This window comes from Odontesthes bonariensis, chromosome 9 (genome assembly GCF_027942865.1).
Source record: "Odontesthes bonariensis isolate fOdoBon6 chromosome 9, fOdoBon6.hap1, whole genome shotgun sequence".
Classification (NCBI taxonomy): domain Eukaryota; kingdom Metazoa; phylum Chordata; class Actinopteri; order Atheriniformes; family Atherinopsidae; genus Odontesthes; species Odontesthes bonariensis.
In genome coordinates this window covers 14,836,530-14,856,286 of record NC_134514.1, presented here as the reverse complement: position 1 = coordinate 14,856,286, position 19,757 = coordinate 14,836,530, and the positions used below count along the sequence as shown (strand labels likewise).

At 38.4% G+C, this 19,757-nt stretch overlaps 3 protein-coding genes and 1 pseudogene across 3 annotated transcripts; all 4 read left to right on the top strand.

The window, feature by feature from the left end:
* Positions 1-1,169: 1,169 nt before the first annotated feature.
* LOC142388243 (extracellular calcium-sensing receptor-like) lies at positions 1,170-5,173 on the top strand. The gene is made up of 6 exons (XM_075473282.1): positions 1,170-1,324; positions 1,476-1,773; positions 1,859-2,650; positions 2,811-3,038; positions 3,141-3,264; positions 4,191-5,173. The coding sequence occupies exons 1-6, from the start codon at positions 1,185-1,187 to the stop codon at positions 5,096-5,098; spliced, it is 2,490 nt and encodes an 829-aa protein (XP_075329397.1). The 5' UTR covers positions 1,170-1,184; the 3' UTR covers positions 5,099-5,173.
* A 1,197-nt stretch (positions 5,174-6,370) lies between these two features.
* LOC142389090 (U2 spliceosomal RNA) lies at positions 6,371-6,520 on the top strand (annotated as a pseudogene).
* Positions 6,521-10,191: 3,671 nt separating this feature from the next.
* LOC142388813 (extracellular calcium-sensing receptor-like) lies at positions 10,192-13,526 on the top strand. Its single transcript, XM_075474373.1, has 6 exons — positions 10,192-10,409; positions 10,554-10,848; positions 10,936-11,727; positions 11,818-12,045; positions 12,183-12,306; positions 12,597-13,526. The coding sequence occupies exons 1-6, from the start codon at positions 10,225-10,227 to the stop codon at positions 13,502-13,504; spliced, it is 2,532 nt and encodes an 843-aa protein (XP_075330488.1). The 5' UTR covers positions 10,192-10,224; the 3' UTR covers positions 13,505-13,526.
* A 3,221-nt stretch (positions 13,527-16,747) lies between these two features.
* On the top strand, positions 16,748-19,538 carry LOC142388812 (extracellular calcium-sensing receptor-like). The gene is made up of 5 exons (XM_075474372.1): positions 16,748-17,029; positions 17,177-17,983; positions 18,071-18,298; positions 18,402-18,525; positions 18,619-19,538. Exons 1-5 carry the CDS (start codon positions 16,775-16,777, stop codon positions 19,536-19,538), a joined length of 2,334 nt encoding a protein of 777 aa, XP_075330487.1. The 5' UTR covers positions 16,748-16,774.
* Positions 19,539-19,757: the final 219 nt, after the last annotated feature.

Sequence of the window (19,757 nt, the reverse complement as noted above, 5' to 3'; positions counted from 1 at the left end):
TCTGACAAGATGCATGGGGAAACTGGGAAACTAAATACTGACTGGGTGATAGGTGAGTGAGTGCAGCTGCAGGGAAAACTACAGGTGGTGTGAATGAAGGTGATGGCAGAGCAACAGAAACTGTGGGGAAAACATGGCTAAACTAAATACCGGACCTGGACTAGAAAACTAAAGACATGACAGAAAACTAAAGCATGGTAAAACTAAGGACTAAACAGGAACTAAACACCAAGGCATGAGATAAACTATAACATGATAAAACACAAAACCAAGAACTACAAATATGGCGAAAAACCCCATGGTTGTGACCATATCAGCCCATTTTATGTAATCATTATTTGCTCATTAGAACATTTTTGTCACCATATTAAAATTTTCTTCACGAATTATTGCACCTATGTAACCATTTTGTTTTTAGCAGGTTCCAGTATTATTTCTACAGTGTTAGTATAGTATTACCAAATAGTTTTGACTTGTTATAACCTTTATATTTTGTATAGTATAGTTTATTTATATAGCACCATTCACAGACAAATTTTACAAAGTGCTTTACAAATGGGGTCACCCCCATAAAATACATGAAAACAACAACAAAAAATCTTCATAGCAGCCCATGTCAAATCCATTCAAATCCTTATTTGACCATGCCACTCAATGGATCTCAGATTTTTTTTATCTGGTATGTCACCTCCCAAGCATTCATACCCATACCGTTCTAACTCTTCCCAGGCCACAGTTTAGGACAGAATTTCAATTAGAGCCCGCATTTGTTTAACTCAGACATACATATTTAATTAGATAGTGTTATTGTTTAATTGTGAAGAAAAATTGTGTGCAATTACTATTATTGTTATTATTACTATTACAATTAATAATGTTATCATGTAAAACAGGCTACATTCAAAAAGTAATTTTGTATTAGGGCAAACTTTCTCTTTCCCCACCTTGTAGGTCCACAGAGATGAATCCTCATTTATTATATGTTGTTGTTATACCTTTAGCTCCTCCTAAATGCATAAATATCAGTACAAGCCATTCATTACATGAAGATAAATGAGATGCCACCCAGTGATTCTATTCTTACAGACAGCATGACGTCCACAAGGTGGTGGCCAGAGCAAGGCTGTGCACTTTTACAACTGTTGTTGGTGGTGTCTTTCTCTCAAACTGAGGAGCCAGTGTGCATGCGGAGAGGGGATTCTGAAAGCCCTCAGTTGTCGAAAGACGGGGACATTATGCTGGGGGGAATCTTCTCCTTCCACAGCAACTGGAGGAACAAACAGAATACCTACACGCAAAAACCTCTGCCACTGCAATGCACCAGGTAAATTATACCTCGTAAAACTTTTATCCATTTTGCCTCTGCTTTGTGTATTACTGTCATAAAGGCCAGTACCTGGTTTAATTTAGCATGTTATTGTCTTTATTTCAAAGAGAAACCATTGTGCCATCTTTTTTTAATTGTCTCAATCTAGTTTGAATTTCAGAGAGTTCCAGTTTGCTCAAGCTATGCTTTTTGCCATTGAAGAAATTAACAACAGTACAGACCTACTGCCAGGAATCTCTCTGGGCTATCATATATACGATACTTGTAGCTCCATTGCCAGAAGTTTAAAAGTTGCACTTGCCTTAACCAATGGCATTGGCAATGTGTCTTCAACATCTGAGGCGCCATGTACCAGACCTGCACAAGTGCAGGTCATAATGGGTGAAACCTCCTCCTCTCCTAGCACAGCAACAGCCACCATCATTGGACCATTTCATATTCCACTGGTGGGTATAACTTGTTAAGATTAAACTTGTGTCTGTCATTGTTTTATTATGTTTCCTTTACCGATGTATTTTAATTTTCTTTTAGATCAGCCACTTTTCCACATGTGCTTGCCTCAGTGATAAAACCAAGTATCCATCCTTCCTCCGAACAGTGCCTAGTGACTACTACCAGAGCAGAGCCTTGGCTCAGTTGGTCAAGCACTTTGGCTGGACTTGGGTTGGAGCTGTTAGAACCAATGATGATTATGGCAATAATGGCATGGCTACATTCACAGAAACTGCACAGCAGCTGGGCATCTGTTTGGAATATTCTGTGTCTGTCTTTAGAACTGATCCATCAGAAAAGATTAGAAAAGTAATTGAAATCATCAAGGCTTCAACCTCAAAGGTCGTTGTTGCTTTCCTCTCACACAAAGACATGGATGTACTTATACATGAGTTGTCCTATTACAACTTGACTGGGTATCAGTGGGTTGGTAGTGAGTCCTGGATCTTTGATTCTCAAATTGCAGCAGAGGATAAGAATCACATCCTGGATGGAGCCATAGGTCTTTCCATCCCCAAAGCACATGTCAGCGGTCTGAGAGAATTTATGCTTGATGTAAAACCACTTATTCCATCCAATAATGACTTGTTTACAGAGTTCTGGGAGGCATTATTTAGTTGTAAGTTCAAGCAATCAAAGTCAACAGATATTCAGAGAGACTGTACAGGACACGAGGATCTGACTGGAGTGCAGAACAGCTTCACTGACATGTCACTTATGCCCATTTTCAACAATGTCTATAAAGGAGTGTATGCAGTGGCCCATGCCCTTCATGGTATTCTCAGCTGCAACAAAACATGTAACAACAACATGCAGCTGGATCCATTCACGGTGAGCTCAGTACCAACACTAATAATGATTTTTACATTTTGATATGACAACGAATGTTAAAAATAAAAGGATCAAATCTTTCAGACTGTCATGTTGTTGAAGAAATATTCATTCATAATGAATATCAGATAATTAACCAAAATAACATCTATCGTCTTAGATTTTGCAGCACATAAGACAGATTAACTTCAAAACAAAAGAAGGAGATGAGGTTTACTTTAATGAGAATGGAGATCCACCAGCAAAGTATGAAATTATAAACTGGCAGCCAAGAGAAAACAACATTGTGGACTTTGTCACAGTTGGTCTTTATGATGCATCGTTACCTGCAGACAAACAACTGAATCTGCTAGATATGCCTTTAATTTGGACACAGAACTCACTGCAGGTAGAACCTATTAGATTTTTAACCATAGTATTTTGTAATATTACAAGTGTATTATTTTGTAAACATTTTAGACAATGAGAAATATTTTCAATGTTCATGCAGGTGCCTGTGTCAGTTTGCAGTGAGAAGTGTCCCCCGGGAACACGTAAAGTTCTCCAGAAAGGAAAACCTGTTTGCTGCTATGACTGTATAAGATGTACAGAAGGAGAAATGAGCAACATTACAGGTTCAGTATTCTCTAATTCAAACCTTTTTCCTTTAATGTCACACAAAATAAAACTGGCATCAATCCATGCCAATTTTAAGATAAGACATAATTTTGTTTAATTGAGATAGTTATAGAGTTACAGTTATACAGTCATTTATTATTTTCAACAAATATGACTAGATACCATTATACACAGTAAAATCATTTCTTAAGAGGATAAGAGTATATCATATCCACTTTAACCTGAGATATGGAGGATTGTACAATTTTAGCATGACCTCATGTAGGTAATTCTGCTTCATTCAAAATGTCTGGACACATTCACATGAGCAGGAACATAACGGTACTTCAGTAAGGTGACAGGTGATTTTCAGACAAGTATTTTATTCACAGGGTTTGGAGCAAAGACTATATATTTATATATATATATATGTTGGATCTAGTCCCAATAACATCCATTCATTTGTGGACATGCATCTTGCTTTTTTTGTAAGATGGCTGTCCACACATCGATGAAAGAACCTTAGCGAGAACCTGAGGACACTGTTCATGTTCATTGTGTAAGTCACCTATAACTTATGGGAACTATGTGTAAAGCAAAGCACATATCTGAGTAGTAACTTTTACAGTTCATGTATGACAGCTATACAGTTCTATTTAAAATTGGATATAGCTGTTAAAATGCTGCATATGTAGTTTTTGATGACAAATTTCCAACAGAGAAGCTGGAAGATCTCACATGAGAACACGATCTTGTGAATGAAAAAAAAAAAATAGGTGCCAAAGCTTTTAAAACATTTTTCAGACATCTTTAGTATGTTTACAGTCAGAGCTTGTTGGGCTGAAAGTACTTTTATCAGCAAACACTCTGTCTGCCATGTGGAAAATTTGAGTATCAAAATCTGAACTGCAAGTCTAACATCTGCCTCATTGTTGTTTTGTAGATTCTATCACCTGTGTGAGCTGCCCTCCTGAATACTGGTCAAATAAAAGAAGAGATGCCTGTATAAAAAAGGAGCTTGTGTTTCTATCATATGAAGAAATTATGGGAACACTGCTCACTGCTGCCTCTTTGTTTGGAACATGCATGACTGCTGTTGTAGCATTCATTTTCTTCAGATACAGGAAAACTCCTCTCGTCAAGGCAAACAACTCTGAGCTGAGTTTCCTGCTGCTCTTCTCCTTAACTCTGTGTTTCCTGTGCTCTCTGACTTTCATCGGCCGACCCTCTGAGTGGTCCTGCATGCTGCGACACACAGCATTTGGCATCACCTTTGTCCTCTGCATCTCTTGTGTTCTTGGGAAAACTATAGTGGTTTTAATGGCATTTAAAGCAAGACTTCCAGGCAGAAATGTAATGAAATGGTTTGGACCCACACAGCAGAGACTCACTGTTCTTTGTTTCACTCTTATACAAGTTATCATATGTATTCTCTGGTTGACAGTTTCTCCTCCTTTTCCATTTGAGAATTTTAAGGAATTCAAGGATAAAATCATTTTAGAGTGTGCTCTGGGCTCTCCTGTAGGCTTCTGGGCTGTGCTTGGTTACATAGGATTTCTGGCCATATTGTGTTTTATTTTTGCTTTTCTGGCTCGAAAACTGCCAGATAATTTCAACGAAGCTCAATTTATTACATTTAGTATGCTGATATTCTGTGCAGTATGGATAGCTTTTATCCCAGCGTATTTCAGCTCTCCTGGAAAGTTCAGTGTTGCAGTAGAAATCTTTGCTATTCTGGCATCCAGTTTTGGACTGCTAATTTGTATCTTTATCCCAAAATGTTACATCATGTTACTGAAACCAGAAAATAATACAAAAAAGAGTATAATGGGGAAGGGAACACCAAAATAATTTTGAGAAGTGAAAGCCATTTTGTCAGGAAATATATTCCAAAAGCTGTAATGATTTTGTTTCGTAACCAGTCTGTATGAGTGAATTTTAGTCGGCCTGCCTTTAGCTGTCATAAATGTTGTTAACATATAAAAAGTTTTTTTATGCTTCATTTGATATACATTTACTTTGCGGACTATACTTTTTTGTACTTTAGTGTTTCCAATTAAGAAATTTGCGTGTGTGTGTGTGTATTTCACTTCTGTGGACGATAGTGAATGTGAAGTTATGTCATGCCAGGCATACATTTACTAATATTTCTGCACAATACAAACTTTGTTTTTGGACCGATACAGAGACTTGAAAGATACTTGATATGCTTTTAAAAGTTACAGATCTGTTGAACTGTTAAACTGTTTTTGCAGTGACTCTGTGAATGACTGCTATCTACCAAACTGGAGTTCTGAAATCTGAATGCCTGCACAATCTGGTCTCCTTTTCGGCTCATTTATTATTATAGACTAATTACAACACTTATACATTCAGCTTTGTGTTCATTGTGTAAAGTCAAGGTCAGTGGAAAGTAACAGTCGATATATTATCATTACAAAATCTGTTATAATGTTGAACCTTGTTAAAATGTATGGTATTTTAAAAATGCTTTTGACATGTATGTTTATCCTTTCGCTACGTTTAGTAAAAATGGACTGAGACATTAGAAACTAGTCTTAAAGGGACATTATGTAATTTCTTCCCCGATCTAGTGGTGCAATTTTATTTTGCAAAGTCGAATGAATTTGCTCTCTAGCGCCTCGCATTTTCAAATGTGCGTTGCAACTTCTTGAACTACGGCAGGCGGTATATGTCAAGATTCAAGAAGCTATAGCTTCAGACTCAAGGTCCATACAAACAAAAAGACATCAAGACACACAGTACAAAGGATTACATAACACACATAAAACAACACTATAAATACAGATGACAGATAACATGTCAGATAACATAAGTTGACATAGCCTTTGGTGTGCAAATCATATTCCGGAACTTACCGAAAGTGACGTTGATGCAGCGGTAGCGTTAGCCGCAGTGTGTAGTTGCTATCTGGATGTTCTTTTAAATAAAGTCGCGGAAAACTTACAAACTATCTAATGCCTCGTTTTGTGAGTTAAGAGCCTATGTGTACTACGGCAGAAGTTTTGTAACAATCAATGCATTATTAGTGGGATAATTTACGAGATAAAATCTAGTTACCATTAGCGCCGGTAGCGGACATGACGTCAAAATGACATCATTTCCGCTTCCAGGCCTGGCGTTGGGGATGTCCCCTACCCGGGGACCATATATTAAATAGATTTTTGGAACAGGGCATGAAATAGGGGCTTGCTCCGTCCACTCCATGCATCGACCTGATATTGCAGTATCTCCAGCAACGGTGCACTAAAAAAAAAAAAGAAAAAAAAAAAGGCCTGGCGTTGGGGAAAACGCGATTCGAAGTGCTTTATGTCCCTCTCGGCACTTCGTCGTTTTTCATAGACCGGAAGGACATGGCAGCCTCCATAGAGCTTGCCCGCTCTATGTAGATACAGACAAGTTATTCTTCACTCAGGAGGATAATTGAGAATTTTGACAGAGATAATTTTACACCAATGAGGACCAATTTATGAATGAATATGTTGATTTGAGCTAATAAATGACTTAATTTATTACTTAGTGTCCCTTTAATGTGTGAATAAAAAACATGATTCTAAGGGTTCAAATGCAAGTCCCCTGAATACAAAAGAACCTGGATACAACTGAGATCCTTACAGTATGGATCATAAAACCGTACATACAGGAGTACGTGGTAAATTGACCTCTGCAATTTCTTGGGAGGGTGTAAAGTTACAGGCTCAGAGGTGACTTAGCTGGTAACCCATTAAATGACTGGTTGCATGGTGTGGTTTAGCTCAGCTGCAGGGAAAAAATGGGTCAGAGTTTCAGGGACCAGTGCCACGTGAGTCTGACTGATGCTGCTGTGGGCCTTTATTAATAAAAGTCTCACACTCTTTATCTGCAGTAGTGCTGAGGTTCTGGACAGCCACTCAATAGGGAGGTCATGACCAGCCAGAAACTGTCAAGTGGGGGAGCTGATGATGATGGTGAGAATTAACCATCCAGCCTAACAGATGAGCTTCACTCTGGTAAATATTAATTCATCCAAGAGCAGTTCCATTAATGCCACGCAACGCTCCAGTGAGAATCTATGATACTGTGATCCACCATATCAAAAGTCACGCTAAGGTCTACAAGCATTAATAGAGCATAATCTTTACCAAGTAAATGCTGGATTAATATAGCCTGGAAAACCAGCACCAACTGCTGGACGGCAAAATGTTTTGCCTGCGGTTGGGTCTGGCTTCGAACCACTTTTCATTTTGAAAATACTGCCCTGAATCTGGCAGATGGCAACTAAACCAATCACAACGCAGAGATGTGTTTTGAATCAACGCGGGCGGGGCAGAGGGTTCTGGGGCGGGGTTTTGAGGGAGTGACGACAGAGCAGTGCGACGTTGGGCAGTGGAAGCGAAAGCACAACAAGAAAGATGGCGGCGGCAAAGGAACAGCGCTCGTTTGATTCAGCCTTGCTGAAGTTGCTTCACTTGTTTACATACAGTCCCCTCCCACCAAAGCTTTCTGTCGCGCTTACTACGTACGTCACAGTCAGTTGCGCTGATTGGTCAGAGCGTTGGCCTATAGGCACAGACACGGTTTGAAAGACAACGGGTTGTGCTCATCAACAATGTTCCGTTGTATCCATTCATCGGAGCCAGACTAAATTAGACATCCAATCCATTTAGGCTGGTTTATCAGGCTAGGATTAATATGAAAGGGATTGTAAAAATAGTTAATTTAAAGTATTTTACGTTCTCAGATTTTGTCCATTGTCCACAAAGAAATGTTTTCATGTTAATGTGGGCATTTTAAGTCATTTCATTCTTAATCTTGGGTACCTCTGGATTAGCTTTGCACACCTCATAATGCCAAAATGACTTCAAATTAGTTCGAAATCAGGGAGAGCTTACTCTTCTTCCTGAGGTTTGCAGAGGGGGTGGGGAAGGGGATGGTGGTGACTTGTCAATGTGCACTACGTCAGATGTTGTCTGGGAACCTATGACAACACATACATACTACATTTTCAACACATGAGATCCAACCGCACGTAACTGATCCAGAATCGGATCCTGAATATCAAAGTGAGCAGCATAAAGAGCTGTCACAATGAAAATTACAGCAGGTTGTCTCTGTTTGGTAAATATGCTCAGAACCTGCAATTGTGCATTTGTTTGGGTAAGTAACTCCCTGTTTCTTGTTTTGTGTGTACATTTATGAGGACAAAGTACCATTACCCTTAGCAACCTTTTCACTCAATGTACCCATGATGTTTGTAGTAAAAACAATATTACTGGGCATGTATTGTTGTAATGTTTTAAATACTTGAACGCAGTTTTTCTAAAGAAAATAATTGTTTTGTATATGGGATTATCGTCCATCGACTCTTTTGGGCTTTCACATGCGCGAGCCTACAACCAGCCGGTGAGTTACATGCTGTTTATAAAGTTGTTTTGTAACGTCCCCATGCCAGTAATGTGAGAACCATGCATTTGGTTTTGATGGTAAGGCTTGTGACTTTATTGTCGGATGGTTTATAAAGTGGTGTGACGTTTCTGCTGTGTGCAAGTTGTTGTTTTACGTGGAAGGGTTAGCAGTTGCCCCTTAGCCACCACGTATTAGCCTCGCATGACACGCTGTGCGAACAGCGCGATCTCCACACAGGGAGCGCAGATTTGCACCTCTCTGTGTCCTACTATCAGTATTTGACAACCTCTAGCAATGGAAACGCGCTTCAAATGCCCCGGAGTTCCCCTTTAACTGTGTATATCCTTTTTTTTAAGCTTTGGGTGATGTTAAAGGTGACTATACCTGATTTTAACACTGAAGACAAGCCAGAAAACATGTTCCATTGGATGTTTAAATGTTTCATGTGTAGTATTATGTTAAAGTTTTGCACATTTTTTAATATTTTATTATAATTCACTCATTTCACTTTTATCTTTTCACCTAAGACTGCAAAAAAGTAAGTTATTTAAGTCATTTGATTTGTTTTTTTTTAATTACAAGTGTTTCTAAATTTAAAGAACAGCAAAGTAGTTGTACTGTAGGATGTGATTTAGTAAAAGCATTTTTGTGCTAATTTTTGTTTTTGGACGCAACTTTTTTCTTTTTTTTTTAACAATTGTGTACAGCAAACTATCTATGTTCTAAGTATTTGAAGTCTTAACAAGAAAACAAAAATATATATCATAAGGTTTGGGGTTGGCAGAGCAGTGACAAAGATGTTTGTCATTCAGAAGTGGGGTACTACATTTGTTTTTCATCGAGAACTGATTTTTAAAATTTACTTTTACAATTTACTTTTTTATTCACTCACTGTTTGGTTGGGTTTGATTTAGCAAACTGAAATACTTGGGTAAGTTTAGGGAAATGTTAAAAGCACCATTTTTTTTTAGGTAATCATTGCGATAAGTCAAACCCGGTTCATCTGCAAACACATAAAACTGAGGCCGTTCAAGAAATCCCCAAGGTAAAGTCATGATGGAGGTTACAGAACTAAATTAAAAAAATTACCAAAGGGGAAAATTTTTTGCTAAACTGAAGTAACTAACATTCATGTTATTACATTACTACTAAATGATTTGCCATAAGTGGAGCATTCAAGGCTTTGTAATTTTCCCAACTTTTTATACAGTAACAATCATGTTGCCTGAACATTCACAATTTCTCATTTTTTCAATGATGCAGATATTCTTTTCCCCATTATGTAAAAAATATCTTAAACCTTCAAATTTTCCAGTCTGATAACACACTTACTTAAAGGTATTTGAAACAGAAAACTTAAAAAAATATATTTTTCTACCGTTGGTCATGTACATTTTGGTGCCTCCCTCCTGTCGCCCCTCCTCAGGTCCATAGAGATGAAACATCCTTTATCATATTATTTGGTGGTGCGTAATGTATAAATACCAGTGCAAGTCTTTCTGGGTTGGCTCTTTTCACTCAGCAATATGTCAACACAGAGATGTCTACAGCAGGGTTTGACACTTTTACAGATGTTGTTGGTGTTATCTTTCTCTCAGGCTGAGGAGTCAGTGTGCAGACAGAGAGGGGATCCTGAGAATCCCCAGCTCGTAAAAGATGGAGACATTGTGTTGGGAGGTATCTTCTCTTTTCACAGCAGCTGGAGAAACAGACAGGATAACTATACACAAAAACCCCTGCCGCTGCAATGCACCAGGTAAATTATACAATTAAGTGGATAAAGATTATCACAGTGTGCATCACAATAAGATTTATATTGTATGTGTCTTTTGTGTTGCTTTGTTTTCCATTTCAAGAACAAACTGGTGAAAATACTATGCTTGTTACTGTTTGTATCAAGTTTGAATTTCAGAGGATTCCAGTTTGCTCAGGCCATGCTCTTTGCCATTGAGGAGATCAATAACAGTACAGACCTGCTGCCAGGCATTTCTCTGGGTTATAAAATTTATGATGCTTGTGGTTCCATCGCCAGAAGTGTAAGAGTTGCACTTGCCTTGGTCAATGGTAATGAAATTTTGGCTTCACCCTCGAAGACTTGTACAAAACCTGCACAAGTACAGGCCATAATGGGAGAAACATCCTCCTCTCCTAGCGCAGCAATAGCCACTGTGATTGGACCATTTCATATCCCACAGGTGGGTTGGGTTCATGAATATGTGACAAAAAAACTCTATGCAGCAGATTTTTCTAGGGATGGAAACCATTTCTTTATTTTCTTTTAGATCAGCCACTTTTCCACATGTGCTTGCCTCAGTGATAAAACCAAGTATCCATCCTTCCTCAGAACAGTGCCTAGTGACTACTACCAGAGCAGAGCCTTGGCTCAGTTGGTCAAGCACTTTGGCTGGACTTGGGTTGGAGCTGTTAGAACCAATGACGATTATGGCAATAATGGCATGGCTACATTCACAGAAACTGCACAGCAGCTGGGCATCTGTCTGGAATATTCTCTATCCTTCTTTAGAACAGATCAACCAGACAAAATACAAAAAATTATTGAAATTATCAAGTCTTCCACCTCAAAGGTTATTGTTGCTTTCCTCTCTCATATGGATATGGATGTTTTATTACATGAGTTTTCCAACTATAACTTGACTGGGTATCAGTGGGTTGGTAGTGAGGGCTGGATCTTTGATTCTCAAATTGCAGCAGAGGATAAGAATCACATCCTGGATGGAGCCATAGGTCTTTCCATCCCCAAAGCACATGTCAGCGGTCTGAGAGAATTTATGCTTGATGTGAAGCCCCTCAATTCATCGAATAATGACTTGTTTACAGAGTTTTGGGAGGCATTATTTAGTTGTAAGTTCAAGAAATTCAAAACAACAGAGACTCCAAGGGACTGTACAGGACACGAGGATCTGACTGGAGTGCAGAACAGCTTCACTGACATGTCACTTATGCCCATTTTCAACAATGTCTATAAAGCAGTGTATGCAGTGACCCATGCCCTTCATGGTATTCTCAGCTGCAACAAAACATGTAACAGCAACGTGCAGCTAGATCCATTCACGGTGAGCTTTACATTGAAATGTAAAAAAATTAAATATGCATGTAAAATGTTTGTCAGATAATCAAATGAATACCTCTTTCTTTTTCTTTAGATTTTACAGTACATACAGAAGATTAACTTCAAAACCAAGGAGGAAGATGAGGTTTACTTTAATGAGAATGGAGATCCACCAGCAAAGTATGAAATTATAAATTGGCAGCCCAGAGAAAATGATATTGCGGACTTTGTCACAGTTGGTCTTTATGATGCATCGTTACCTGCAGACAAACAACTGAAATTGCAGAATAAGACTTTGATTTGGGCAATGAACTTATTGCAGGTAAGCTACTTTCTAACTATTCAAATTATTTTCGAAACTGTATTATTGTTTCAGAATATTTGTTTTTTTATGTATAAAATGTACAAGACAACATAATGAATGTATTATCTTTTTCCTTATTGTTTTTGTTCATGCAGGTGCCTGCGTCAGTTTGCAGTGAGAAGTGTCCCCCGGGAACACGTAAAGTTCTCCAGAAAGGAAAACCTGTTTGCTGCTATGACTGTATAAGATGTGCAGAAGGAGAAATGAGCAACATTGCAGGTTCAGTATTTTGAAATGAAAGCTTTGAACTTAGATAAAACACCAAATCAACCTGAGATATCTAATTATGTCCAACTGTAGTTTGACCTTATGAAAGGTGTTTATAAGGTCAGAATCAGATCCTCTTTGGCTGAAAAACTCTGATAATGATACTTGAAAAGGTCTGATGCCCACAGCCTCATTCAGCTTTCCACTCAGCAGAGTGATGTGAATTTAGAAACAGATACAAACAAAGAAAAGAGACTAATCTGAACTGCAAGTCTAACATCTGCCTCATTGTTATTTTGTAGATTCTATCACCTGTGTGAGATGCCCTCCTGAATACTGGTCAAATGAGAGAAGAGATGCCTGTATAAAGAAGGAGGCCGTGTTTCTGTCATATGAAGAAATTATGGGAACACTGCTCACTGCTGCCTCTTTGTTTGGAACATGCATGACTGCTGTTGTAGCATTCATTTTCTTCAAATACAGGAAAACTCCTCTCGTCAAGGCAAACAACTCTGAGCTGAGTTTCCTGCTGCTCTTCTCCTTAACTCTGTGTTTCCTGTGCTCTCTGACCTTCATTGGCCGACCCTCTGAGTGGTCCTGCATGCTGCGACACACAGCTTTTGGCATCACCTTTGTCCTCTGCATCTCTTGTGTTCTTGGGAAAACTATAGTGGTTTTAATGGCATTTAAAGCAAGACTTCCAGGCAGAAATGTAATGAAATGGTTTGGACCCACACAACAGAGACTCAGTGTGCTGGGTTTCACTCTTGTACAAATCATCATTTGTATTCTCTGGTTGACAGTTTCTCCTCCTTTTCCATTTGAGAATTTTAAGGAATTCAAGGATAAAATCATTTTAGAGTGTGCTCTGGGCTCTCCTGTAGGCTTCTGGGCTGTGCTTGGTTACATTGGATTTCTGGCCATATTGTGTTTTATTTTTGCTTTTCTGGCTCGAAAACTGCCTGATAATTTCAATGAGGCCAAATTTATAACCTTTAGTATGCTGATATTCTGTGCAGTATGGATCACTTTCATCCCAGCATATGTTAGCTCCCCTGGGAAGTTCAGTGTTGCAGTAGAAATCTTTGCCATTCTGGCATCCAGTTTTGGATTGCTAATTTGTATCTTTATCCCAAAATGTTACATCATGTTACTGAAACCAGAAAAGAATACAAAAAAGAGTATAATGGGGAAGGGGGCACCAAAATAAATACAAAAAAGCATGTGGCAAAGGCATTTTTGAGTCTGCTGAGTTGTATGTTATATTATTTTATCCCTTTCTGTAGATGGCCTTGTGTTTTTGTGATTGTTTGTGTGGGAGGTTATCTTCTCTAAATAGGGGATTCTCCACCACCTCTTGCTGCCCTATGTTTTTCTCCAGATGGAGGATTAAATCGAATTTTATATCAATGCAATCCATTGGTCAGACAACTCATTTACAAATTGGCATTTTATTTATACTAAAATACTGAATGGAACTGTTAGAATTACACTGGATTGAATTGGATTATTATTGGCTTCAACTTGTGTACTGTCGCTTTAAAGTACCCAGAAATTACTTTTATTGTATGAATTTGACTTGAATTGAATCAACCAGACTGTCAATGAACCTTAGTTTGTCTTAAGTAATCAGCTGAACGGTTAATCCGCTCCACGTACAGAGGAAAAACTTTCAGTCATTACAGTGGATTATACTGATTTCAAGCTTCAGTGATTCAACATTTTGTTCAGTTTCTTAAACAATTAAATTTTGTGGACTATTTCATCTCTCATTGTAGATTTATGCTTTTTTAGCAACTGTGCAATGAGGTGTTGCCCTGTGATGGACTGGCAACCATGTCCAGGGTGTACCCTGCCTCTCACCCAATGACAGCTGGGATGATTAGGTCCCAACTAACAAGACACATCATAACTCAAAGCCCTTAAGAATTAGCTAAAAAAATAAATCAAGCCTTGGAAAGGCAGTTTGAAGATGACAACCAGCTACAAAGCAGCTACAAAGAAGACAGAAAATCTCTAAAAAAGATATTTATGTATTCATATATACATTATATAAAATATATGTACAAATTAATACTTATATTAATGGTAGTATTAATATATGTACATAGAAGAAGAAGAAGATATATCAAATTTTATCAACTATACTCTCATTGTCACTGTGATGGACTAGTGACCTATCCAGGGCATGCCCCACCACATACCCAAGAGAAGCCGTGATGGGCTGAATAAGATGAAGTGGGTATTAAAAAGTGGATGAATGAATAATGTTACCACCCCAGAAAAGGGAGAAAAAAGAATAAAATATATAAACAGAATAAACATAACACAAATATGAAAATACCATTCTAAAAATACTTATAAAAGATTAAATGGATTATGTCATTAGAGTTTAGAATTTAAATATAAATGAGAGAGAGAGATGTGAAAATGGATTACCTAAAAAAACTAAAAACTAGGTAAATGGCATCTTGTATTTTCTTTTTAAGTTCTATTCAGGTTTGACAGTTAAGTCTTTGTATGGCGGGTTTGACTCAGCATTAGGTTTGTATCATTGTGCTTCACTGGCATGCAAACTAACCATCCACTTTTCTAACGTAGCACAGTTAAATGACTCCAATCACACACACACACACACACCACTGCAACGCAGGCAAGGGATCAATGAGCAATTAAAGGAGGGAGTCTTGGTGTTTTACACAATTCCCAGAACACGGAGGAGACAGTTGGACAGCGGGTCCATGTCATGTATCTGAAGGCTGAGCAGAACATTGAGCCAATCACACTTTTAATTTTCTAAAAGCATCAAAAGTTTGTTTGATGCTGGTGTGAGCTCTCATGCAGGTACTACATGCTCTCCCATGTGGTAATAACTTACCTTAAGGGTTTTTGAGTCCAATTTTTGTTCAAATTTACAAGTGCATGGTAGCCTGAAGTTGCAGGACAGATCTCAAATCAGGCACACTCTGTACCCTAAAACCAGCTGCTATGAAAAAAATTGAGAGCAGAGCTGAATGAATGTCTCTCTTTGTGGTAGTTCGACCAAAGCATGTCACATACATTTTGTTAAAACCTAATTAAATTATCAACTTGTGAAAAAGGACATCGTATGTCTCCTTTAAAGCATCTCACACAGAAAGAGAGCTGAAGAAAGTAGAAAGCTGTATGAAAATTCAGTTGAAAACTATGGTTAACTGTATTTGAGGGCTTAATACAGTATCATTTCTGTTGCATCCCGCTGTTCAACAAGGTATGATACAGATGTCAAAACAAAAAATAAAAAAATATATGAAAATATTCCTGGTTCATTATTTAGAACGAGCACTTCTTTTTTATTCCTTCAGCTATGAGACTGTGAAGGTGGATTTAATAAAACAAATGTCACATAATGTCTCCAGATAAACTGATACAGATACAGTGCCCCTCAACTAAAACAGTTTCTCCCTGCTTTCTTTAGAACGTACTTACATTTATTTGCCATGAGCACCTTTACTTGTGCATGTGTGCTGTGCTGTGGGCTCACCTGTAAGCTTCCAGGCTGTCCGGGTATTTTGACCTCTTTGGGTTTACTTTTTGCTTTTCTGGCTCAGAAAACGGTTTCATAATTTTAACAAAGCCAAATCTTTCACCTTTAATATATGTTGATATTCTGTATGGATTGCTTTCATCTAAGTGTATGTCAGCTCACCTGGGAAGTTAAGTGTTTCTGTAGAAATCTTTACTATTCTGACATCCAGTTTCAGTTCCAGTTCCTATAAAATGTAGTAATTTTTAATAGTCTATCAAGTAGATTTTTATCTGCATTTATTAAAGGACCTATCTTCTACGACAGTAACTATTTCCCATATACTATATGTATTTATATACATGTAATACAGTCATTTACATGACATCCTTACATTTTTCTTTTATTCAAAAGCTTATTTGAAGTTCCTTTAGTTTGATACATGTTAAAAAAAAAATTACAAACTTAACTTGTTTGTTTTGGTCTCTAGAGGTTAACTCCAACCATGACAACCTCACCTCCACTGCTGAATATGTATAAAGCCCTGCCATGAGATGTAGAGCTTATTTTTCTGGTCTTTAGGGCAGAACATAATTATGCTGTTATCGGGGCTGTTCTTTTTGGTTCTATTAGGGAAAGGAAGGTCTATGTGTCGACTGCAAGGCTTCGCACAACCACCTGAACTAGCTCAGGTTGGCGACCTTTTCATTGGAGGCATTTTTTCATTTCGCACAGGACCGGAATATGTCATTGACACATTTAAGACAATTCCAGAATTCAGAAAATGCAACAAGTATGTATGGTTAGCCTTGTGTTTCACTATTTATCTCCTGCATATTTATCATATTATTGTCTTTCTAAAAGATTTATGAGACTAGGTTCATTTGTTGAAATAACTGAACCAGATATATCAAGATCATATTTTATTCTGTACTTCACAGTTTTAATTTCCGAGAATTCAAATTTGCTCAAGCCATGATTTTTGCTATAAATGAAATCAACAACAACCCTGATATGCTATCTGATATCAAACTTGGCTACAAGATTTATGATAGCTGTGGGAGCATGAACATATTGAGAGCTGCACTGGCACTTGTGAGTGGACTAAAGGAAGAAGTTGGTGATGGCAACTGCACAAAAACTGAGACAGTTCAAGCTATTTTAGGACATTCGGGATCACATCCAACCATTGCCTTTACACAAGTTGTAGCAAGATTTCAAATACCTGTGGTAAGTTAAAATTGTACAGCCATTGTGTGATGTGTGGTGCACTATGTTCTATTTTGCAAAATCTAAATCAATACATTAGCTAGAATTATCATCTTAAAAGTGTCTTCTCTGTTACTGAAAATCAGATGTTTGAATATTTCATTGTAGATCAGCCACTTTGCTACCTGTGCCTGCCTGAGCAATAGGAGGGAGTACCCCACTTTTTTCAGAACAATTCCTAGTGACTACTACCAAAGCAGAGCACTGGCGAAGCTGGTCAAGCACTTTGGTTGGACCTGGGTTGGGGCTGTAGCTGTGGATAATGAATATGGCTTGAACGGTATTGCAACATTTATACAGGCTGCCCAAGAATATGGAGTGTGCATCGAGTACTCTGTAGCATTTTCATCAACAGATCCTCCCCATGTTTTACAGAGAATAATAGAGGGCATTGAGCAATCGACCGCTAAAGTGATTATGGCTTTCATGACTCACAGAGAAATTAAGCTGTTGGCTTCTGAGTTGTACAAGCATAACATTACAGGACTGCAGTGGATTGGCAGTGATGCATGGATCACAGATCCCTCCGTGACAGACAGCGAGGGACACAGCATCCTGGTGGGCTCACTAGGCTTCACTGTCGCCAAAGCTACGATCCCAGGGTTGGAGGAGTATTTGAGGCAGCTCCACCCCTCACAGTTCCCGGACAGTCAGTTTGTCAGAGATTTCTGGGAAGTTGTGTTCAATTGCTCTCTGAATGAAACTCTGAACAGCCAGCCCTGTAGCGGCTTTGAGAGCTTACAAAATGTTAACTCCCAGTTCACGGACGTGTCTGAGCTCAGATTCACTAATAATGTTTACAAATCAGTTTACGCAGTGGCTCATGCTCTTGACAACTTGATTAAATGTGACTATGGTAGAGGGCTCCTGTCCAATGAGAGTTGTTCTGACCTGAAACACATTCAACCATGGGAGGTGAGAAACTGCCAGTTAATTGTGACAGAAAAACATTATTATGAATCTGTCAGATTATTTCTATACTTTTTCTGTTTTACTTACTAGGTCCTCCAACATCTCGGGGCTGTGAATTTCACAACTGTGAATGGAGAACACATTTTTTTTGACAATAATGGAGACTCGCCAGCAAGATATGAGCTTGTAAACTTACAAATTACAAACAGAGGTACAATGGAAGGACAAACCATTGGCATTTATGATGCTTCTCTCCCAGATGATCTTCAGTTCATTACGAACAACATCCCGCTTGTCTGGTGTAATGGCATGACTGAGGTGAAATACAGGCTACAGATTTGATGAATTGCTCTTAACAACGTGATGGATGTTGATTTTTCTTATTATATGAACTGCATACAATTATCTTTGTGTGTTTGAGGTGCCCATGTCAGCCTGCAGTAAGAGATGCCTCCCAGGAACTCATAAGATCCTACAGAAAGGAAAGCCTGTCTGTTGTTATGATTGCATATCCTGTCCAGCAGGAGAGATCAGTAATGTAACTGGTAAACAAACAACAAACCTAAACAGAACATTGTTGTTGACCTGAAACATATATTTTCATTCTGTGACCATCTTCCTTGTTTTTCATTTTGCAGATTCAATACAATGTGTAACCTGCCCCCTGGAGTACTGGTCCAACAAACAAAGAGATGCTTGCATCCCAAAACCAATAGAATTCTTGGCTTATGATGAAATTCTTGGGACACTGATAGTGCTATTTTCTTTGCTGGGAATTATCCTCACCATGATCACAACGCTTGTTTTCTACTGCCACAAAGAGACTCCATTAGTACGAGCCAACAACTCTGAGCTGAGCTTCCTGCTGCTCTTCTCCTTGACTCTGTGTTTCCTGTGCTCTCTGACCTTTATTGGACGACCCTCTGAGTGGTCCTGCATGCTGCGACACACAGCATTTGGCATCACCTTTGTCCTCTGCATATCTTGTGTTCTTGGGAAGACATTAGTGGTCTTAATGGCTTTCAGAGCAACCCTTCCAGGTAGTAATGTGATGAAATGGTTTGGGCCTGCACAGCAGAGACTGAGTGTTCTGGCTTTAAGCCTCATACAGGTTTTGATTTGCATACTCTGGCTAACTATTAGCCCTCCTTTCCCTTTCTTGAATTATCTGCTGTATAAAGACAGAATCATCTTACAGTGTGCTCTTGGTTCAGCAGTGGGATTCTGTGCTGTTCTGGGGTACATAGGATTTCTGGCTATATTGTGTTTTGTACTTGCTTTTTTGGGCCGAAAGCTGCCTGATAATTTTAATGAAGCTAAATTTATCACTTTCAGCATGTTGATATTCTGCACAGTCTGGATCACCTTTATCCCAGCGTACGTCAGCTCTCCAGGGAAGTTTACTGATGCTGTGGAAACATTTGCTATTCTGGCCTCCAGCTATGGCCTCATAATCTGCATTTTTCTGCCAAAATGTTACATAATTTTGTTCAGACCAGAACACAATACTAAAAAATGTATGATGAGACAGACACCTAAAACTGATGTACATTATTAGCACCTTTCTCAGATTTGACATGCTCAGTTTTAAGGTATTTTTGTTATTTGGTGCAGTTTTATTGTCTAAATTATAATCTAAGCTGCTGCTTTTCATATTGTAGTTCAAACTTAAGTTGCAGTGAAAAAATGTTTTCCTAGAGAAAACAACTGTTACATAGAAGCCCTTATTGCAAAATGAGTTGCCTCCATTTTGACTATTCTATTTAGGGTAGAAAAA